General features: G+C 53.8%; 8 protein-coding genes across 8 annotated transcripts; 3 read left to right on the top strand and 5 right to left on the bottom strand.

The window, feature by feature from the left end:
- Positions 1-323: 323 nt before the first annotated feature.
- On the top strand, positions 324-887 carry CKM354_000749700 (uncharacterized protein; the record flags this gene model as incomplete). The annotated part of the gene is made up of 1 exon (XM_044802846.1): positions 324-887. The coding sequence occupies one exon, from the start codon at positions 324-326 to the stop codon at positions 885-887; it is 564 nt and encodes a 187-aa protein (XP_044658781.1).
- A 179-nt stretch (positions 888-1,066) lies between these two features.
- On the bottom strand, positions 1,067-2,386 carry CKM354_000749600 (uncharacterized protein; the record flags this gene model as incomplete). The annotated part of the gene is made up of 1 exon (XM_044802845.1): positions 1,067-2,386. One exon carries the CDS (start codon positions 2,384-2,386, stop codon positions 1,067-1,069), a length of 1,320 nt encoding a protein of 439 aa, XP_044658780.1.
- Positions 2,387-2,723: 337 nt separating this feature from the next.
- Positions 2,724-3,359, bottom strand: CKM354_000749500 (uncharacterized protein; the record flags this gene model as incomplete). Its single annotated transcript, XM_044802844.1, has 1 exon — positions 2,724-3,359. The coding sequence occupies one exon, from the start codon at positions 3,357-3,359 to the stop codon at positions 2,724-2,726; it is 636 nt and encodes a 211-aa protein (XP_044658779.1).
- A 3,948-nt stretch (positions 3,360-7,307) lies between these two features.
- Positions 7,308-9,550, top strand: CKM354_000749400 (uncharacterized protein; the record flags this gene model as incomplete). Its single annotated transcript, XM_044802843.1, has 2 exons — positions 7,308-7,534; positions 7,591-9,550. The coding sequence occupies 2 exons, from the start codon at positions 7,308-7,310 to the stop codon at positions 9,548-9,550; spliced, it is 2,187 nt and encodes a 728-aa protein (XP_044658778.1).
- Positions 9,551-11,984: 2,434 nt separating this feature from the next.
- CKM354_000749300 (uncharacterized protein) lies at positions 11,985-13,563 on the bottom strand (the record flags this gene model as incomplete). Its single annotated transcript, XM_044802842.1, has 4 exons — positions 11,985-13,078; positions 13,181-13,240; positions 13,305-13,444; positions 13,499-13,563. 4 exons carry the CDS (start codon positions 13,561-13,563, stop codon positions 11,985-11,987), a joined length of 1,359 nt encoding a protein of 452 aa, XP_044658777.1.
- Positions 13,564-15,326: 1,763 nt separating this feature from the next.
- On the bottom strand, positions 15,327-17,121 carry CKM354_000749200 (uncharacterized protein; the record flags this gene model as incomplete). The annotated part of the gene is made up of 4 exons (XM_044802841.1): positions 15,327-15,447; positions 15,507-15,758; positions 15,840-16,340; positions 16,397-17,121. 4 exons carry the CDS (start codon positions 17,119-17,121, stop codon positions 15,327-15,329), a joined length of 1,599 nt encoding a protein of 532 aa, XP_044658776.1.
- A 1,629-nt stretch (positions 17,122-18,750) lies between these two features.
- CKM354_000749100 (uncharacterized protein) lies at positions 18,751-20,067 on the bottom strand (the record flags this gene model as incomplete). Its single annotated transcript, XM_044802840.1, has 1 exon — positions 18,751-20,067. The coding sequence occupies one exon, from the start codon at positions 20,065-20,067 to the stop codon at positions 18,751-18,753; it is 1,317 nt and encodes a 438-aa protein (XP_044658775.1).
- A 796-nt stretch (positions 20,068-20,863) lies between these two features.
- On the top strand, positions 20,864-22,141 carry CKM354_000749000 (uncharacterized protein; the record flags this gene model as incomplete). The annotated part of the gene is made up of 1 exon (XM_044802839.1): positions 20,864-22,141. The coding sequence occupies one exon, from the start codon at positions 20,864-20,866 to the stop codon at positions 22,139-22,141; it is 1,278 nt and encodes a 425-aa protein (XP_044658774.1).
- Positions 22,142-22,556: the final 415 nt, after the last annotated feature.

The following is a 22,556-nucleotide window of genomic DNA, read 5'->3' as shown; positions in this document are numbered from 1 at the left end:
CGGCTCTTTCTTCGTGCCGCAGACATCTTCCGGCGCCGATGAAAGCTGCAAGAAGGTGAAGTTCACTTGCCAGAAGGTCCAAGCTGGTGGCGTGCATGTCCGAAGACCACCCACCATGTGACGCAAACGTGGGACCTGCAAGCTCGACACAGGCAACAATTCCACCAACGTGTGCTACACTCCGAACGTAGCTGGCCAGGCACCATGATATAGCTGTGCCACCTCCAGGCAAGCATCGCCGCGCATCTTGGTGACCGCCAACCCAAATGCGATATCCTAATCATCCGAACCACACAGCAGCGTGTCCTCCCTCCAAGGCCATGATGGCCGCAGCCCGCTTACGCAGAACATTCCGCTATCCTTCCGAAGACGACGACAACGAGCCCGAAGATCTCGACGAAGAGCATCAAGAGGAACTCATAGCCGACCTCGAAGCAGAAGACTCCGCAAAGAACGAACTTTACCGCAAAGCCTTTCTCAGCATACCCTTCATCGCGTCTCTCGTCTTCCTCTACACTTTCGTCACAGCATCTACTGCTCGCCAACGACTGATCGCCATCCTTGGGGTCTCTAGCCTAGCATGCACGGGATACATATTGCACTTCATGCCGATTGAGAAGCCGGAGAGGAAAGGCAAGAGAGCGGTATATCGAGTCGAAGCTGAGAAGAGCCCAATTGAGAAGTATCTGGTCTATCTGAATGCAGGGCTTGCGGCACTGTTGGAACTTGCTGCGTTTGTGAGCTGGAGACAAGGAAGACTGGACGACGCGTGGAGGGAGAGTCTCCCTGCTATCACTCTGGGCCTCACCATGTTCGTCAGGCAACAGCTCGCGCCGCTGGATCTGGAAGAGCTGCAAAAGGCGAGATATGAGCTGAAAGGAGCTTGAGAGCGAACAAGAGTGTTTCACTGGTATGGGAGATCTGTTGATACTCTCCGTGGCTTGGAGGATCTTCAAACCTACCCACATCTACGCGGATCAACGAAGGAAACGTAAGACACGTAAGTCCAGGGTTCAGCCCTTAGGGGAACATTCGACGGCCCACTTTCCAGCGCAAATGCTCAGTGTTACTCTCGCCATTCAGCTGCCTGCGTAAAGCCGTGCTCTTTGATAGGCACGGCATTCGCTGGAGGACCCTGGAACCGCGCGAGCAGCATAGCAATACCAGACCAGCAGAAAAACCAGCACAGCAAATGCAGGATCCATACTCCCCAGACTGACTCAGGGTTGATGAGATAGTGCACTCTGCCACCGAGTGGTAATGCTTGAGCGCGGTCCACGAGTGGCCGCATACTGTTCTCGTAGTCTTCGAAAGCTGCAACGTGGTCGTGCGGATTGCGTGTCAGTGCTTCAGCGAGACTGTACGCTCCGTTGAGTGCCAAGGTCGTGCCCATCCCGCTGATTGGGGAAGCACAATAGCCAGCATCACCGAGCAGCACCACTCGGCCTTTGTTCCACTTGGGCATCTTGACCTGAGCAATCATGTCGTAGTAGAAGTCATCGGCCGTCTCCATCTCCCTATTAATTCTCTCACACTCCCACCCAGCATCCTGGTAATACTCCTTCAACAAAGCCCGTTGGGTGGCGCTACCTTTCCGTCCGTTGCAAGCCGCGTCTTCCAGCCTGCGGTCATCCTCGTTTATCACGTACGCAAACACCGTTGTGATCTTCGGGTCATCGCTCGGTCGCACCATAATGCCTCTCCTTCCCGAGGTATGGAACCATCTTCGCCACTCGGTATCTGTCTTCGCGCTTGGCATACTGAAGAATCCCCCGTACATGCCCAACTTCTTCAGCCGGTCCTGCTCTCCACTCTCACCCCACACCATCCTCCTCGTCCGACTCTGCAATCCATCTGCAGCAATCACAAGGTCAAACTTCCGCCTCTCTCTAGATTTTGCAAACCTGACATCGACCTCTTTCTCTCCGTCATCAATCAATTCTTCCACGTAGTCGCCAAACAAGAATTCTACTCCTTTGCCACCTTTCTCCTTTACATCGTCACTCAAACTCTTCAGCCTCCCCAACAAAATCGCCGCTAGTCTTCCTCTCAAAATCTCGATGTCGCTCGTTCCGGTCTGAACTTGGCCAGTCTTGTCTGCAGCGAAGCTTGCCCAAACGCGTCCCTTATGGTCGACGAATTGGCATCCTTCTTCGCCTGTGGTGGCGTTTCGAATCGCAGCTTCAAGACCCAGTTTGCGGATAATTTGCATTCCCGTCCCGCGAATATCGATGTTTTGGCCTTTGGATTGATCATCTTCTGCACGGCGTTCCACAATTGTTATAGAAGGAAGTTGCGATGCTGGAAGAGGGGAGAGCAGGAGGAAAGAAGCTAATGGAGGACCGGCTATGCCAGCGCCAATTATAAGAATCGATGGAGGAGACATGGCCCTGAAAGTGATCCTGTTGAGTTGCGGGGGAGAAAGTGCTTGTGTTGATTCCTGACGCTGAATGGATATTGACAATGGCCGTACTTATATCTTGTCATTGTTTGGATGGAGAGCTGCGAATGTGGCATACGCGTTGCACGAGGATTCGTCGAGACGTCACCTTGCTGTGCTCCAGAGCCAATCGGGTGCCAAGAATTTGTTCGGAGCCGAAGGTTCGTCCGTTGGTTGAGGGCCGAATATCCATATTGTTGGCAGCGAGTCTTGCATTTGAGAGTGATGTGCACATTCGATGCCAGAGAGTGGCAAAGGAAAGTCGCACCTCGTCACAGCATTCTCAAACGAAGACCTCCTTCTGCGCCATCCAACCTTCCTGACCTTTACCAGCACAAAGCATGCGATATGCAGAATACAAATGCGCTCTCAGTGCATTCTTCGCCTTTTCAATAGGTGCATCCTGCATCATCCACGCGATTCTCAGTGTCGTGAACACAGTCGAAGTGATCCGGTCTTTGCGACTATACGCACTGCGTTGAGTTCCCTCCACAGGAATCCAAGGCGTTCCAGCATGAACATACAAAGCCCAGTCCCACAGCGCTTTCCAATTGAATTCTTCACACTTTGTCGCAGGCAATATCGATACACTCATATTTCTCGCCACATCCAGAGCCGAGCATCTCTGTTCGAAAGCGATGAGTTGCGATGTTTCGCAGTCAAAGACTTTGATAGCGAAGTTGTTGGATAAAAGATAGATCTTGAGCGCTTCGTGGCGTATTTGCCGACATGTGGTCAATAGCCCTGGTTCGCGAAAGACAGGGTTGGAGCCTCGGAAGGAGTGGTTGAGATCGAGCTTTTCGGAGCCTTGACTGAGATTGAGAGCGTACTCGTAGATTCTGTTGCGAAGTTCTGGGGCTAATGTGAGGAATGGGCTTGACTCTGATGTGAGTTCTATGCTGATCTCGTCGTCGGACATTGTCAATTCATTCGACCGATGGTCTTGCCACCGAGTGTTGGTTTGATGCGCAGCTGAGTGGTATAATTCTCCAAATTTCCAAAATCAATGATCAATATCATCACAATTGCGTAGCATCACATGCATCAATGTCCAGAGATCGCACCAGCATACAACGCTTCCTTGCAAGCATCGAAATGAGAAGTTGAAGCTTGGGTGAAGTTGGGTTTGCGGTGCCCTTGCCGCTGCAATCGGCCAACCACATCGCAAAGGCCGGCTGACTTGGCCCGTGCCCCAAATTTGGGCTTCTCTTGCCTTCTGGACTTGTCTACTCCTGCAGGTTCACTTTTCTCTTCCACATCCACATACAGCAAAATATCAGACACCCGAGCACGAGCATCCGATTGCGGAACCTGGAAAGTCAGCGACAGAGACAGCATCGCACCGTCGCGGCACTACAAGTTTCATCTTCCGGTATCCACTCGTCCGTAGGCTTCAGCTCGGATCGCAAGAATGGCTCGTGGCAACCAGCGTGACAAGGCTCGTGAGGCTAACCAGAAGAAATTGGCTGGAATGGTAAGGCATACAAGACACAGAGGAAGACCCTTCACTTAGCTGCTGGTCTTGTTGAGGGAACAACAGAAGCTGACGTGAAGATTTAGAAATCCGGGAACAAGCTGTCCGGCACAGAACAACAACGCGCCAAAGAAGAGGCCGCCGAGATCATGAGGAAGAAGCAGGCTGCTGGTATGTGTCAAGTGTCTGAGGTGGCGATTTGTTCCAAGCTAACGTCTCTCACAGCTGAGGCCAAGAAGGCCGCCGATGGCGCCAAGAAATAGACATCCGCTATCAGAGTAGACTCTTTCATGAAAGTCAAGATACTATCACATTGAGGGCAAAAATCGGCAATTCAACCAAAATTTCCCTGGAAAGAGGAGTCGGAGGCTGGCGTTCGTTCTGAGCTTAGTTCTCGCCACAGATCGTAGGTGCATAAGATAGGGAAATGCATATGATACCCTGGGACTTCAATTATTAGATTGCTCCGCGACTCACGAGATCCAAGTTCTGGGGTTGACTGTCTATGTGGCTACTGATCTCAGTCGGTTAGGTAGTACAACAGCTCTCTGGAGAAGCTTTCCAAGCTGACAAGAAATATTGACAAGTTTGGCTTTGATCTTGCAGAAAGACCGTAGCGCAGTTCCAAGCTCAGCTTCTTCGCACCTATGATCCTGTGGGTATGCAAAGTCTAGCAAGTGCTAAAGCGCTGGAACAACAATATCCGAACTTGTAGCCTTTAGACCAAGTCCGTACTGATTTACTTGCACGTGTTGCACGGACGCGTCGAGGTTGGGTATCAGCGGACGGCTTGAAGTGATCTATTCTGCCACGGTCCATCAATTCGATTGTAAGCATGATAGAGCATATGGGCTGCATGCCTTGGCTTAGCCTTCTACTGGCCCACGTTGCAAGTTCCCTGTGGCGCTGGTTTGTCAAGCACAGATACGACTTCTACAACAAACGGACACGAAAATTTAGACCGCGTGGTTGTTCACCTCGCACACCTACCACCACCTCTTACCTCCATGCTTCCGCGAGCTTTGCTGCAAGGACTTGTACGGAAATCTCGCTTGCTTAGTCATCGGTTCGTTGGTCTAGTGGTATGGTGAGTGAAATCCCAGCATCCACCATCTATCGTCTGATCGTCCTTCTAACGCCCATTTCAGATTTCCGCTTAGGGAGCAGCAATGCATCCAAGTTGCGGGAGGTCCCCGGTTCAATCCCGGGACGAGCCCTGTCTTTTTGGACTTGCTTGCGAGCATAGAAGCATGGCGGAAGTGTGTTGGATGAATAGTAGGTGTGGGTGGCTCCTTCACCCTCAGGCACCAAAGTATTTATTTTGGACATTACCACACTCAGCGCTCGTCTCTTGTTCTTGATGGATAGACTCTTTCATGGCGGGCATCTCATTCTTGTTTTCAGACTGGACGAACCAGGACAGGTGAATCCTGGTCTTCCCATATCTTCAACACTTCTGAGCACAATGAACCATAAGCAACAAGCGGCACTGCAATTCTGCTTTTCCGGGTGTTCATTTTGCATCCTCCGTCTAGTGGCAGCATCGCAGGTATTGCTGGTACATCGGAGGGTCGAAGGTGAAGTTGCAGGAGCATGATCAGTTCGCAGATCAGTTTCGTGGAACCACACCTTTATCACCACCAACCACGGGCGAAAGCACTTTGGGAGACCAGACCAATAGCATCGCACCTTACAATCCAGAGTTCTCACAGTCCGTAGGCCGTACCGGTACCGCTTCGTTCCTGTCGGGTAGTCGTCATCCTCGCAACTTGCACGTGCATCCGACTCGCGTGGAGGCGACCGTGGGTGACGGCCGGAGATTGCATGCGGAAGATCTTGCTGGGATGGCAATCGTAGTTCCCAACAACGAACTGGCGAGCCAGGACCAGACAACAGATATTGCCAGAGTTTCACATGCCACAGCATGAGCTGTATAGCGAGTAGTGATGACGAAAGATCAATACTCACGAGCCCAGCGTTACCGAGCTCGTTATACCAGAGAATTAAGTCTTCATGAGACGCGTAGCCAATTGATCAAGCCTCTTCGAGAAGGGCTGGAATCTTGGCTCACACTATTTCCAGCAAAAAGCACTAAAGCGTGTCTCACATAAGGTTACAGAGTGTGATTGGCCATCCACGGCGCCCACACCGACGCGCCTAGGGAGCGTGACTCGGATTGCTGGGGAGCGTGATGAAGCGTTAATCACGTAATTTGCGAGAACAAGAACACACCAACGCTGAACGACACTGCGCCTGAACGACACTGCGCCTGAACGACACTCGCCTTCGGCTCGGTCTCGTTCGTTGCCGGAAAGAAATAATACTATCTTTTTTAGGGGCCTATGCCTCACGCGCTCGGGTATCGTACGTCGTCGCTATTGCTCGCAGGCTCGCAGCTCCGAGTACTCACTTCGCTCGCAAGCTCGCCTCGCTTGTCCGGGGACTTATTTGAATTGTCGCGTTATGTTGTGTATCGTCACGCTCCCTAGCAATCCGAGTCACGCTCCCTAGGCGCGTCGCGCCCACACGGGTTCCTGCAGCACAGGCAGGGGAAATAGGCTCGGCGCCAGCAGACCGAAACACCGCTGCTGCACTATCGTTGCAGCCACAGCGCAACGGTCACAGCGGGAGGCGGTCAATAGCCGCGTCAGAGGTCGTCGATGGTGCAGTATGGGGAGGCAGTGATGGCGATAGCATGGCCGTATAGTTTCGATGCCTTCGCAGAGCGGTGAGAGGCAGCGCAGTGCAGAAGTGGGCGGGCACAAATCGACGGCCAGATTTGCCGTTTGGGGCAGTGGTTTTATTGCGATTCAATCAAGACCCATGTTGTCAGAGCCGCCGAACGTCTAGGGTGTTGACGAATCACGGCGCGCCGTGGGTGGGTCCGAATCAGCAGAAGCTCCGCATTCCTCTCCTTTCTCTTTCACACACACACCGAACTGCCATCACGCTCCCAAGGATCCTCTCGTACTCGGTTCGCCAGGTCGAGACACCCTCCCACATTCCTTTGCATGGCGCCGACCACGACACTCGTTTGAACCGACATCACCACCGCTCTTCAGCAACCACCACCACCACCGCCGACGCCGCCGAGCCCGACGACGACGACAGTCTGACCGCAGTCCTTCCTTGTACATACCATTACGCGCACCCAACGCCCTCATTACCGATCAGCGCCCGCCCTGGAACACTGCGTTTCGTATACCAAACGTAATCACTGTACTGCACTGCCTCGGACGCGCCTCAATGCAGCGATAAACAGCACCATTGAACAACCCCACCAGACAAGCTCCCGGCCTTCAGCAACGGAAACGCGTCGTGTTGTGGTAGCCAAAGCAATCCACCGCCTCCTGGCACCACTACGGTTCAACGGGTCGGCCGTGTAAAGGGAGGATGAAGTTACCGCTAGAGATGCATCTGAGCGATGCGCAGAAGGAGAGGATGAAGCGAGCGGCAGGCGAAGTTATGGACGAGGCGACGCGAGTGCTGGCACAGCGAGACTCCTCCGGATCCAGCAGCGGGTCATCGAGCAGCTGTACCAAGGGCACCGACAGTGGCCTCTGCGAGACGCCTTCAGCACGGCAAGGGATACAGAATGTGGCCATTGCCATGGGCGTAGTGTGAGTATCAGGCAGAAAGGAGGATCGCAGAGCGCTTATACTAACATTGTGAATAGCGTCCCTTTGCTAATTGCTGCTGTCATTCTGGCCGTGCTGCACCGACGTTTGCGCAAAAAGCAGAAACAGGAGGATTTGCACGATCCGCATAAATCTTTGGACTTCGGTATGGATGGCGTGGAGCCTGCATACGTGAAGAAGAACAAGAGCAGGAAAGAGCCTGAAATGAGCGTGCAAGAGATCAGCGGCCACGGGAAACCGAAACGGACGCCTGGATTGTCATTAGACATGAACATTGGCAGCCCCTACATGCTGCCACCTGGAATGAACGGGTCCCACGAGTCGATACACAGCCTGGCTAGAACCCATGATGACCACGACCCATACCGATCCGTCGCGTTGCTGCGACCCTCCACTGACGGCGGTTCAATACGGACCGGCCGATTCCAAGGTGACAACGGCTCTCTGTACTCCATGTCAACAGGACATCACTCAGCATTGGCAGATAAGGACAAGGCCGGCCTGCTCGTCAATGCTCGCCCCATGTCGCAAACATGGTCCAAGCGAGGCGACTCCATGTCCCCCGAGAATCCAGCGTCACCCACCTCAGGCGGTGACTTCCCTCTGCGCCAGATGAACAGCTCGATCAACCGAAGTGCGCCGCCACCGATTCGCAAGCCTAGCCTTGACAAGAACCTGCCTGAAATTCTTGAGAAGGAAGTGGGCCCTCGAGATTCGCCGTCTATTGTCATTGACGAACCCCAAGCACCTGCGCCGCTTGCCAAGGAGATTGCTGTTCCAGAACCTGTTGCAAAGCAAATGCCACCAGCTCCACGAAGCTCCGATACCACAACTACCTCTTCGCTCCCTTCAAGGGGCGACTCTATGCTCACCACGGACCGCTCAAGTCGCCCAGAGTCGAGCAATTACGGAGATGAAGAGCCTACTCCGCTCGCGCCTCCGGCGGAACACCACGCAGTGACCGTCACCGACCATGATGCACCATATGACATTGATCCAATCATGATCTACACTGAGTACGGCGACGAGCCACCCAGCCCCAATGCACTTCCACAGCGAAAGCAAAGTCTTGCTGCACCTCATGCCGCCGCTGCTGCTGGCTCAAGACTCTCGGTCATGGGCTTGAGACCACTGCCACCCGACATGCCAGATGACAATCCAGAAGTCCGTGCGAATAGAATCCGCTCGTTCTATAAGGAGTACTTTGATGACAGTAAGCCTCAGCCAGCAAATGCGCAGTACACTGATCCCGGCTACTATTATGATGATGGTTACATGGATGGCATCATCTACGATCCAGAAACCGGAGGGTTCTATGCTCCAGGCGCACAAACACATGCAAAGCCATGGGCACAAGGTCCTGCTCGAAGAGCCATGACGCCTCCGCCACGCGCTCGCCCTCGAGTAAGCGACAACTCTTCCGTTGGCTACCAATATCACTCGAGGCGTCCTTCGCTGGCCTATTCGACGATGTCTGGCGGTGGTCCAAGGGGTCGCCCTGGACCGAAGAAGGCGCTTCCACCACCAAAGGCTCTGACCAGTCTGCCAACGCCACACAAGCTGAGGGAAGATGATTTGGTTTTCAACCCAATCGACTTTGCGCCACCAAGCTCTTTCCGTGAGCTGCAAAATGGTCGACGACCAGACTCGCCTATGGGCGTGCAAAGGCCCTACAGTCCAAGTGTACGTGCCTTCACCCCATTGGCATCATCTTTCGATGCACTGGATGTCCTACCTTCACCGCACCATCTGCGGCGATCGGGTACATTCACTGCATTGGACTTTGCACCACCTTCAAAGATCCGCGATCCGGGTAACCTCTCGCCCAGCGACGCTGGCAGTATTCGCAGCAATCGCTCGGGTATATCTGCCATGCAGCACCACGCTGTCCGAGACGGCGCATATCGTGTATCGCGGATTCCCAAGGAGGTGGTCACGACTAAAGATGATATCGCCAACCAGCTGCGGCCCAAGATGGACCTGGTCAGCAAAGCATAAACCTTTGATTTTGTGAGCGAGCGACTTTTGCCAAAGCGGCAATTACGAGCATTACGAACTAAAAACTGCATCTGAATCGGGCGCAAGCATCACCATCACCTTCGCATCATGACTTTAGAGCCTCAGTTGTGCGCGCAGCCACCAAACACTTCTTTCATTCTGGACTTACGCGTCGGTCGACTGCAGCCGGATTTGCCATGCACATACACACACAGTCCGGCAGCCACATGAGACACCAGACATACTTTTTGGAATCCTTTTCTTGTCACTCATTTTATGGAGACAGCATTAGACGAAACGGCAGTGTCCGCCAAAGCATACACATCCCTCTCGGGACTTTTTACAAAGATGGGCGGGCGGGACAACGGGCAATCTGGGCGTCATGGGATAGAAGCGATAATGTTTTGAGCTCTTTTATCAACAGGTCCGGTGGCCTGATGCTGAAGGAGAGGTGGGAGGGGAGGAGATGGGAAGAGAGAGGAGGATTTGGGAGCGTGACGCAGACATCCCACGAAGGATTGTGTACATACTGACTTGACCTCGATGACTGCTACTGCGGTAAACCAGGCAAGCAACCACTGTATGAATGGAAACAAATCGACAAATCAACACCGCGCTTGCTACCAAACTGAGAGGGAGACTCTGGTGAGAATGATGACATGGACTTTGCTGACTCGCCTCGTATCGTCAAACTGGCCGCGTGTAGCTTCGCTAACGATGTATAGGATGTGCCCGGCCAATCTATCCCGCGAGACGAAGAGACAGATACGAGATGACGACCAAGATATCGCCGGTCGGTCCCTCGCTCTCGTGGAGCAGCGCGATGTCTCGACGGGCCGGAGCATAAGCGATATGGAGTATAGTGAGAATTGGTGCGTCTCAATATGTCCCTCGCTCAGGCCTCTCTCCTCGGACAGGTACGAAGGTCGTCCCAGATCAGGTTCCTCCCTTCGTGGCGCAAGACTCTATGCAAAATAATCTCTCACGGACCTTGGCATCACATTGCGAGCACTACGCCAATGTCTACGGAACGGAAGCTCCGTCTCTACATTTCCGTCTTCCTGGAGAAACGTAGCAGACTAACCAGCGTCTCACTGCCCGGCTCAATAGATGGGCAGGTAGTAGGCGCTTGTATGCGAAGCTGACGCAAGAATGATCAAGTCGACTCTATCTATCCCGATGCTCCTAATTCCTATTTCTACAGGTTCCACCATTCCGTTGCATTGCTCAGCACAATCAGCGCAGCAGCTAGAGCCCCTGTCCTGTTCCAGCACGGGGAGAGAGAGAAGTAAACAGCGGCCTCACATGCACGTATGCATGACTCCGAAATTCAGACCGGATGTCCACTTGCATTCACGCACATGTCTCCCTCTCTCGTCACAGTGGATGTGATGAGTTCGGAAGCCCTGTGCCCAAGTACCCGAGATTTGCTTGTGCTACCGCATCTCCTGGTAGATCCTTCGCGAGCTCTTGATTCGGTGAAGGCACTTCACTTGCATGCGTCTCTGCGGATGGCTTATGGAGTCACACTTACGGAGCTGGAGTTACGTCGGCGTGGAGAGCGGCCTATACGCAGAGAAACATATTCTTGGGAGCTGGTCCGAAGTGGAAGCCTCCGGATGTAAGTGACGCCGGATGGCATTGATTGTCTCTGATCATCAGCCGTAATGTCAACGATGTCCCAGACGGACTGCTAGTGGCCTGGTCCGCAGTGATTCTGAGAGAAACAATAAGTCACATCAGACACTTCCGCTTAGCTCTTGCCATGACGCGGGAACTGATTGGAACGTGCAATGGCACAGTAGGACATCACTCGTGAGAGACGAAAACACTAGTTGAAGTGAGCTTTATTCACGTGTGCATACAGTAGGTGTGGGCTTTTAGCCTGCCCATGCTTTCCCTTTTCCCATTACAAAACAAAAACGCCCACACAAAAAACTCCCTAACGCCGCGCTGGTCGTTTAGACATTACGTATTCCTCCGAGGAGTGGTCTTAAAGCTGACCTTGCTGTCTCCTCCTTTCCTGTCGCGCCTTAATCATCTCCTCAGTGGGAAGATTCTTCTTCGTTCTCTCCATTGGGTACCCATGCTGGTACGCCTTCCTTGCAGCCGCCAATGCGTCTGCGCGCGCCTTCTCCTCCGCCCGTTGCTTTTCAGCCAACGATGGCCTCGTCCTTGGTCGGTTCAATGGCAAATCTGGATGGGTTGGAACCTTGGACAGCCTCCTCCGCGGCACTTTCTCCAAGCGCCCATAAGGGCTGAACTTGTACTCGTAGTTGTAGCGGAGTGGTGGTTGCTTCTTTGGCGCAATATGCTCTAGCGCTGCTTTCTCGGCCTTCTCCGCTGCCTGCTGTGCAGCAATCGCCTTGTCGACGACTTCTGGTGATGCAATCCTTGAGGGTAAAATATCATCTAAAATATTGTGCTGCTTGCTCTATCCGCAGCATAATGCCTTGAATAGTTTCTGGATTGCACTCGGCTTTTGCTCGGGCTGCTGTGTCTGTGCAGCTGGCCTCTGAGCAGCAGCACTTGCTGTTTGTGTTTGGGCACCTACGGCTGATGAGCCGGGCCCTCGTGTCAAATCGGCGCGGCTGTTCTGGAATTGAGCAGCCGTGCTACGGTGGTCTGCGGTGTCCATCTGCATTCCGCTGCCACGCTTCCCTAAGTCTTGGCTGTTTTGTGGGCGCCTGGCTGGCTGTGCCCTTTGGTTGGTGGGTTGGCGCACTGCGCCTGGTTTGCTCGGGAGTGGCTTCTCCTTATCGATTTGTGGCGTGTTCGACGCTCTGTTGAGATTGTTGCGGTGAAGATCCGCGTTTGATGGGTTGCCTTGCTCGCGGTGGCCTGCGGCGGCAGATGGGCGGGTTGGTACATCCCAGCCCTTTCCGTTGTTGAGTTTCATCCAATCGTACTCCCCATCCTCGACTTCCCCAGTGTTCTGCAGCGCCTTGGTGAACAGGTCGCGCAGATAGTCGTAATCTGGGGTGTCCTCGAAGCCCAAGTTGCGGACGTAGGAAAGGTACTTGTTGAACTCCTCTGGGAAGCCCTCGCACAAGTCCTTGATTGCTGTTGTTTGTTTCTTCTCCCCAATCTTCTCGTACTTCTGCTTGTTGGTCGCAGCCTTGAGACCCTGCCATGGGAGTCCGCCGCGGAGCATGTACATGAAAACGTGGCCAAGAGCTTCGAGATCGTCACGTCGTGACTGCTCTCGGCCAAGGTGGGTGTTGATCGACATGTACCGCGCAGTGCCTGACAATGACTTGCGCTCGCGGTACGGAATGTGTTGTTTGGTCTTTGGGTCCCTGTATTGCTTCGCCATACCGAAATCGACGACGTGAATGACATTCTGCGCCTTGGTGTTCGGTCGGCCGATCAAGAAGTTGTCTGGTTTGATGTCGCGGTAGATGAGGTTCTTCTCGTGGATGGTCTGGACGCGTGAGAGCATCTGTTTGGCTACCATTACGACAGTCTTGATCGTGAAGCGTCGACCGCAGTGGTCGAACAGGTCTTCTAGCGATGGGCCGAGAAGGTCTGTGCGTGCGTGATGTCAGCTGTTGTCACGTGCGCAGGGCCAGTCCAGCAGCTGGCTGTAGACGCGTGCCTGGCGGCGGCGGCGGAGTGGGTGAGACATACCTATCACTAGAATGTTGTGGAGCCCTTCTTGACCAAAGTAATACACGTTCGGGATGCCAGCTACAAGTCCTTGGTTAGCATGTCTGGCGGGCAGGCGGTGAAGGCCGAAAGGAGGTGCACTTACGGCAACCGACGAGTATCTTATACGTGCGGTATTCATCGCGAAGCTGGGGTGCATCGCTCTTGCGAGGTTCGAACTTGATGGCGACCTGGGTATTGTTCAAGAGGTTGGTACCCTCGAAGATGACACCGAAACTGCCTTCTCTGCACAGAGGTTAGGAGTGCTCGCCGCGCACGTCAGTGAGAGTGTGTCCGTACCCAATCTTCTTGCCGACGCGGTAGTGGACGCCAACCACATTGCTGCTGGAAGCAGTGTTCGCCATTGTGAGGTATGCGAAGCGGTATAGAGGTTTGTAGAGGTTGTAGAGTAGAGGTGTGGTGGCCGCGGCGGTAGAAGAGGTAGCTGGAGACTCGCTATGCGCAGCGGCGTGACGGCCGCGCGCGAGGAGAAGGCGTGCGTGGATTCAGCAAGTGCGTCTGATTCGATTGCTGTCGCTTTCGGGTCGTGGTTGCGTGTGTTCGCTCGCGTTTTGGTTGCATGTAGTTTGCATTGGTATGGGGAGGAAACGGTCGGGGGCAGGGCAGACTATATGCTCGCAAACGGCTGCTCCCGTCACGAACGATGATTGGGCACGGCCGACCTCGCCACCTTTTTAATGTCCCAATGGTACAGTCCTCACTTCTACACGGAATATTCTCTGCACACTCGCATCTGCACGCATGACCTGTCTGAAAGTTTTCATCACCAATGCAGCACCACTCCGTGATGTCTGTATGCCGCGCTGGCAATCTCGCCAAAACCTAGCTTCGGCCTGACGGCACAACAGATGTCTACACTGACTAGCAGTCACTATTACCCGGACTTGGTCATCCAGCGAGAACAAGTAAGAACGACTGCAGTATCTACACCTGGGCTTTCCTTCGCATTGCATCGTCGTCAACCTCGAACAACATCGAATCAAACCTCCGAACTCCAAGCCGCAACGATTCCCATCCCAGAGAGCTCAATGCCCATAGGCAACGAGGGAGGATTGCATCTCACTCTTGCCTGCAACAGCACATCGACTTCCGTCGCTTCCTCCAAGTGCTTTGCAGTGTGGCCTCATCGCAAGCTGCACCAAACAACTTCCGTGTAAACATCGCTTCACCGGCTTCTCCACCCGAGCACAGACAACGCCAAGAACTCAACGCTTCGCCATCAATAATAAAACAACATTGCAAGGTCGTCTCATCTCTACTCTGGTCAACTCTGCTTGCCAAAACCTGTCACGGAAGTAGCGCGTAGTGGCCTCAATGGAGGCTTTAAGCCAAAGGAAATGCGCGAGGTCAACCGCGCATGACCTGCGATCCATGGTACGACGAACTCTATATCGACCTCACTACGCTCATGTGGACCCTGGTTGGGAAACACCACGTATCTATTGATCTCGCGACGTCTGGCGTGTTCGACGATGTCCTGTCGCATTCGAGCAGGTAGGCGCGTGCGGAGCGGCTGTACATTGTACTTTCGGGCAATTCGGTGACCCAAGAGTTTCACAGACTCAAATCACGAGTCCTCGACCGAAATGCGAAGACTGCAGCCGGCCAGTTCCTTGTCATTTTGACTTTCCTACCTCGCCGTCCCGCTGCTCTTTTCTCGTGGTGCGTCGAGGCTACTTGTCGAGCTGTACCCTCATTTCGCTCTCATGCAACGTCCAACCATTGCCCACAAGGAGCTTGCATCTGCTCACGTGCAGCACATGGCGACCTTGTTCGCTGTACCATGACTGGGCCATAGAGAGCAGCCACCCCAGCGACTTCTCCCTCTTTCTCTGTCCCTCTTCCTCTCTCCCTCTTTCTCTCTCCCTCTTTCTCCCTCTCTCTTTCTCTCTCTCTCTCTCTCTCTCGGCCAGATGCTGATGGCTTCCGCTGGAGGTGACTCTCTCCAATACCGTGGATTCTAGGTAGGTCTCGGTCGCCATCCTGGGACTCTAGCGCTCTTTCATACATTCTTTTGCTGCATTAGAATGAGGCGTGTCGGCAACGGAAAGATGTGACAGCTCTCTGATTTTCTGCGCCATATCTCCCCCATCTCATTCCCGTCTCTTCAATCACCCATCCCGACCGTCTTCTCAGCTAACGGACTGCTCTCTCGTATCCTTTTCCCAAATACCCCAAACAACACCGCAACCGCACAAAAGGCCGTGGCGATGCCCGCAAGAACGAACCTGGACCACTTATCAGCACCTAAACACTTCCTAAATCGTCTCCCTCGAAAACCACTTACATTGCATAGTTAGCACCCAGATGGTAGAACATCGCACTTCCAAACAACGGAAACGTGCCCGAAAGGGCCGCTCTGAGAAACGATAATGGCGCAAGCGCCGAAGCCGTGCGAGAAGCATAAGTATCGCAAAGATACCCGCTCAAAACATTGTCGAACTCGACAATGCTATATCCAAGCAATGCAAGCGAGCAAATGGAAGCCCAAGGCGAAGCTGAAGCATTGAGCGGAGGAACCGAGAAAGCGAACCACCATCTGGAAGATCCTCAGTCAGCAACGCTCGTTCAGCAGCCATGTCAAGTTCAGGAAACAGAGCAGAGAGAGAAACGGACTCACAACCCCGCAGCCAGCACCGGCGCAGCAACATAGAAGCCGAATAACTTGTCCTCGGGCTCAATCGCCTGCGCATCTTTCCGACATGCGACTCGAATATCGTATATCCTCGGCAGGATCGTGAAGCATATCCCAACGGCAATCGAAACAAACACCAAAGACCCTTGCAATCTCGTGTAACCAAAGGATTCTTCGTAAACTTGAGGTAAGGCGGCTGTGAAGAGGTAGATCACAGCGTAAACGATTGCGGCCATGATGGAGGTCAAGAAGACAATAGGCTCCGTAAAGAACAATCGAAGAGGCATGGTGAGTCCTTCCTGGACGAAAGTGGACAATGATGGCTTGGAATCTTGATGGTCGACTGAAAGCTTGCGAAAATCGGTGGTGCGTGAGACGCGCTGGACCTTTTGGCGAAGGAGTTGCGAGGGCCGAGACTCTTGCATGAAGAGGCACGCGATACCCATGAGGCCACCAAGTATGGCTGCAATGTAGAACAGCCATTGCCTGCGGACTGTATTAGTGTAAGTCTCGTACACCTTGATCATAGTATTCGAACATACCAGCCAAGCGGTGATTCACTGACAGCAATCGCAATCGCGGGTGCCAAAGCCAGAGCGAGCACAGCTGAAGCGATCCAGATATGCACCAGCCAGATTCGTGCCTTGATATTCCACATGTTTTCGATACTCCCGCACGCCACAACAGCCGGCATGGCGGATACGAAACCTGATACGAAGCGGCCGACCACCACTGCTGGGACAGTTGGCGAAGCTCCGACGAGCGCACAAAATGCCCCGAACCCAAACGCGCATGTGGTATAGATTGTTCGTCCGCCGAAAGACTCGGCCAGAGGTGGGAAGATGAGTCCGCCGAGAGCTTGACCCAGAAGGTATAATGTTGTGAAGTAGAACAGACCGATGTCTTCTGAAACGCCCAGCTGTTCGATCGAGTACGGCACGATGGAACTTCCAATGTTACTGAAGAGTGTCATGATGAACTCCATGAAGATGATCACAGTAGAGTCGTAGGACTTCCGGAATAGAGGCCATCGTCTCGGATGGGCAGAAGTGCCACTTTTCCATCGCACCAAGCCAGAGTTATCTGTTGCGAGGCCTTTCGAATGCAGTTTCTGGTTTACATTAGGTGGAATGTCGATCTGCTCTCTCGTTGATGCGGCGGAGCCATTGTCGGTTGTTATTGGGGTGTCGGTCGCAGGTCGCTCACCCTTCTCCTCTTCCTCCGTAGAGGAAATTGCGGCTTCCAGGTCGTGCTCAGCTTTTTCCATCTCTTCCTATGTTCTCAGTTGCCTATCTTCGCTGCCCGTCCCGTTGGCTTCCAGTACTCTGAACACATCAGTAGACCTATACCTCATGTGAGTAGGACTAACATGTTCAGAGCCAAACCTCTAGAACACCAAAGATCTGCATACATGGCGAATGCGCGCATAAAGTCGCAATCCAAGTGCCTCAGGGGTCGCGCCAGCGAAGTCTGACTCTGTTGAATGCACAGGAGTGGATCTACCAGCGAACGTTATGCGGCAAATATGGGCGATCGGCTTGGGTAAAGTAGTGACAGCGCACAACACGAATGCGCCATATTCGATGCTTTCGACCGGTACGCGTTGAGACGAAGACGAAGTCTGTTCAGAACCCTAAGGGACTTGACTGCTCTCTGTCTTGAGTCGGTGGTTTTCAAGGGGCCTCGATATGCAACTCTGGGCAAATGCTTTGTGTGCAATACACTCCAAGGTGGCCTGTTCTGACGACGTCGTCGTCCTCTGCGTCGTAGTCTCCATGTTCAGCCCAAAAATGTAGCAGTAAGTAAAGAGCGTCAGGATGACGAGCGGAAAGAATTGCAGTATTTCTTGCCCAAAGTGGAAAGTGCACTTTGAACATGTACGGCCGACATGACGAAGGAGGCATCGAGGCTCCAAAACATGGAGACTCAACCACAACCTATATCGTCACAGATATCATGTCACGCATATGAAGCAGTTTCCCTTCCGCAGAGCCGCGCAATTGCAGTGGCCGTAAAAATACCCGAAGCAGTTGTCGAGCTTTCTTGTCCCTCTGGTCGAAGTCCAAACAAGCAATCGGCAAGAAAGAAGAATTTGACCGACACAAGCAGGGAGTCCGCAGCACAACATGAGCACTTGACCTCTTTACACGGCTGCCCGCCCCACATGATACAGAAAGGTATCGATCTCATCTGCCTCGCTAATCAGTGTTCTCTATGCGTTTGGGAAGTCAAATTTGACGCCGCAGCATCGTTAGGGTTGCAACAACAAAAACATCTGGGACAGCGAACCTATACCCTAATCCATGATTTGTCCCACCGACTCCATATCCGAAATGCAGCTTGCTGATCTGATCCTCCTGCAAGGTACCGATGGGCTGCAAGATTGCTTCTCGATTATTCGATGAGCGAGAATACATGCATGCACAAATTGACGTGTTCTGGGGTATCTAGTCGATCGCTTAGGCTGGTGTTTACCACGCTCTGTGGAATTAGTGATTTCATTCAGTCTTCTGCCACCCCTCCTCCCGCGCTACCGTTCTCTTATATCCTCAACTGCGTGTTCCTCTCATCCAATGCTACAAAGGGGATGTTCCTTCCCTCCTCCGCTCCCTGGACCTCGCTGGATCTGTGCCAAATGCAAGTGCACATGTACGCCGCCCCTGTCGGCTGCGAAGAGAATGCTTCCAATCTCATATGGCTGTGCACGACGCGTCCTTCCTCTGACGCACGACACCCATGCTCGGTAACCGGACTTTGTCCGTTGCCATCGTTGCTCAGGAAGAGTGCTTGTCAGCCTATACGGCCAGCCGTTTGCGATCACAGACCGCTCCTTCAAATGACCTCTGGGGTCAAGTACAATTTTCATAAATCACTCTCGCTTCCTGTCCTGCTATTCTCAATCCAGCTTCCAGTGTAGGGCATCATCCTGATCCTTGCCTAGATACAGCTCGACCGCGTAGAGTGCCATGGTGCCGGCCAGGTTGGCCCATCGGCTGATGTTCCCTCCGCCTTCGCCACCTTGACTGGTCCACCACTCTCCCGGATGATCTGCAGAAGCGGTCGCAAAGTGCTGGAGGAGAAGGCTTGTGTACACTGCGATGAGGATGCTTGGGCTGTAGTACGTCAGGACTCCCATGAGACCATGCACACCTTCCGAATCTTCAAACGATGGATCGTGTGCCAAAGCCCGTGCACCAGACTCTCGGACAGCTGGGATGATGCGTGCTGCGGCGTAGAGGACCAGAAGGCGGTAGATCAGCGAGATGATGACTGAAGGCGTGACAGTCTGTACGGCAGCAAACATAAAGCCGAAGCCATTCAAAATGGTGCTCGGCAGTTGGGACAATGCTTGAGTGATGGTCGAGAAGCTGGCCATTAGGATTGGAGGAAGGGGTGGGAATTCGTTGACGTCGTTCGGTAGAGGAGACTCTGGCAGTGGGTGACTTGGCTGGTAATCGGTGAAGATCTGGTAAATGCACAGCGTGATGTATGCGAATAGCAAGCTGCTCTCCACAATATTTCCACGTCCACTTCCAATGCCCCAAGCGCACAGGAACACTGCGCAAGTGATGGCAATGCCGATCAGTACTGCATCCTGGCTGTCGAGTCCTGGAAAAGTCGACATGCGCCAGATGAAATAACACGAACTGGCGATGATGCTGCCCGATGGTATCAAGAGGCCTAGCATCCAACTATCTCCTCCATCGTCGTTGTTGACCAGATATCGTGTTACCTGTCCCGCCGCTTGTATGACCAGCAGACTGCAGAAGCCCTCGACGAGTTGGAAGACAGGCATAGAGTACCTCAGAAATGTGTCCCATCCACCGATCAGGGCATACTGCAGCATTCCCTCACGTCCAAACACCCATTCCTTGAAGCTCGGGCTCTGATGCAGTGGCTTCGTCGCGTTGAAGAAAGCGCGACTGACCCAGGTTCCCTCTTCACCGGCGTCCACGCTGAACTTGTTCAAGCTCCAGATCAGCAGTCCTGCGATCATGATGGGCTGCATCGCGGCGATCGTGTTGACTCCTGCCCTCCTCCATGTTGATTGATCTGGCGTCGCGAGTCGCAGCGTGGAGAGGATGAAGTAGTACGTGGCCAAGCTCAAACTGAAAGCGAGACCGCAGGTCCGGCCGCCAACGTCGAAAGCGAGTGGGATGGTGAAGACGATCGAGGCGAGGAAGAGCGAACTCCCAATGAAGCGGAGGATCATGGCCACCTTGACCGCCGAGCCGTGTCGTGCGGAGGGTTGAAGTTTGGCGGGTGTGGGAGTGTCATGCGGCGATGACGAGGCTTCTGACTCTCCTCACCTCTCACGCTGGCGGAATCGCAGCAGGAGCGCGTGGTGGAGGAGGCAGGAGGAACAGCGGGCGTGGAGGAAGGTGGGCGGGAAGTGTTGAAATTGTGCTCGTCGCTAGGCTAAAGTTGACCGCCAGATAGTGTGATAACTAGGGTCCAGCCAGACTGGGTCTCCACAGTTGTCGATGCAAGCGCGTCCGTGGTTTCGTGATGGCGGCGACGCGATATTTGAAGAGCGGTCAGGCGGGGGAAGACGAAGTCTGGGAGCGAGTGGAGGCGTGACTGCGCAGGTGACTGCGTGCAGACGTGTCGAGTGAAGTATGTGTGTGTGGTGCTGGGTGTCGCGTGCGATGTGCAGTACTAGTGGTGCACGCTGGAATGGTCGACGAGGGCCAGCGCCCCGCAGCGCGCAGCACTCGCCTTCTCGCAAAGCAAGACGGCGACGACGGCAAACCGGTTTACCACGTCGCTTCGATGGCCAGCAGCGTCATGGCGACTCCTGCTTCTCGCGTCGCACAACAACGATTGACGAATATCGCATCGACGGCCATGGCTTGGCGGGACAGTGGGTGATGCAGCAGCAGCACGCACACGCACGACGCACCGCAGCGGAATTGCACGTGCAGAAAGCAAGCTGCAGGGATTGTCGCGACGTCCCAAGCTTGTGACATTTTCTCGCCCGCCCGCCCAAAGCTCCAGTCTCCGTTTGCATGAAGAGGCTAGTCCTGTCACCACTGCGGCCCTCCCGTCCACCACTCCGTCTGCCTCTGCACAGAGCTTCCATTCGTTCCGTCAACTCCCCAAACAAGGCCAAGACCACCAACGACATCTTCCAGCGCCTCGTGGCCAGCAACCCCCACCTCTACCGACCTCTGCTGCAGCAAATGACCTCGGAGCCTTCATCGAAGCGACAAAAGATGGCCGACGGCACCGCAGCGCCAGTCATTGGCACCCACAACGGCCACTTCCACGCCGACGAAGCCCTAGCAGTTTACTTGCTCCGTCTGCTGCCTGACTACAAAGGCGCATCCTTGATCAGAACTCGCGACCCCGAAGTGCTCAAGACATGCACCATTGTCGTTGATGTGGGTGGCGTGCACGACGATGCCATCTTCCGCTACGACCATCACCAGCGCGAGTTCAAAGCTACATTCCCTGGCAAGAACACCAAGCTTTCATCAGCAGGACTGGTGTGGATGCACTATGGCAAGAGAATTGTATCGGCTGTGACAGGGCTGGACGTGGCCAGTTCGGAGAACGAGCTGCTGTATCAGAAACTATACGAGGACTTTGTGCAGGCATTCGACGCCAATGACAACGGTATCTCGGTGTACGATCCTGCTGAGATCAGAAAGGCTGGTATCGAGAAGAAGACTTCGGACAAGGGGTTCAGCATTGCCAGTGTGGTCGGCCGCTACAATCACGCACCAGTCACACCTGCTGCGAACAACATCAACGCCAATGGCTTCATCCAAACCAGCAAGGCCGCAGATCAGGCTGATGAAGATGCCCGCTTCGCCCGTGCTTCCGCTTTTGTGGGCGAGCAATTCTCCATTGAGCTCAGCGACAAGTTTCTGGCATGGCTTCCTGCTCGTAATGTGGTCGCGCAAGCTTTCAACTCCAGGCACGCAGTGGATCCGCAAGGCCGCATCCTCGTGGTGCCCTGGAAGGACGGCGGTGTCCCGTGGATGGACCACTTGTATGCGCTCGAGGAAGAGACTGGCGCACAAGGTAGCGTTCTGTATGCACTTTTCGCCGAAAGTGGAGAACAGGATAGCAAGTGGCGTATCCGAGCTGTCAGTCTTGAGCCTGGCAGTTTCGAGAACCGAAAGGGACTTCCAGAGGCATGGAGAGGAGTGCGCGATGAAGAGCTCAGCAAGCTTTCTGGCGTTCCTGGCAGCATCTTTGTGCACGCTGCCGGCTTCATCGGTGGCAACCAGACCTTTGATGGAGCCCTCGAGATGGCAAGGAAGGCACTGGAGATGTAAGCGAGTTGCGATTTCGCCATTTTGTGATATCGACTCCGCTCTCAGAGGCTATGACTCCGAGATGTTCAAAGAAAAAAAAAGCTATGCATTTGCCAGAAACCAAAAGTGGCCGCCCATGAGACGACTTCACTCGACCAAGAATGTCGTTGCAACCTAGAGACCAGATGTTGATGCTCTTCGAGGCGACTCCTGTTTTGCACCGCGCGCTGCTAACAGCCACCGTCCACGATCTTCGGATCAAAACATAACGTAGGCTGTGTCCTCGATTCGATACCTCAAAATCCGTTGGCTACACCAACTTGAATACGTAGCAAACAGAGGGAACTCAACTCATACCACAGGTGCCAATGGCCCTCACCAGAAATGACGGTGTTCTCCAGGAATGCACAGGCTTGAGCGGTAAACAATACCCACA

The sequence above is a fragment of the Cercospora kikuchii genome (assembly GCF_019650295.1).
Source record: "Cercospora kikuchii DNA, contig_00004, whole genome shotgun sequence".
Taxonomy (NCBI): domain Eukaryota; kingdom Fungi; phylum Ascomycota; class Dothideomycetes; order Mycosphaerellales; family Mycosphaerellaceae; genus Cercospora; species Cercospora kikuchii.
This window is presented reverse-complemented; position numbering and strand designations above follow the sequence as displayed.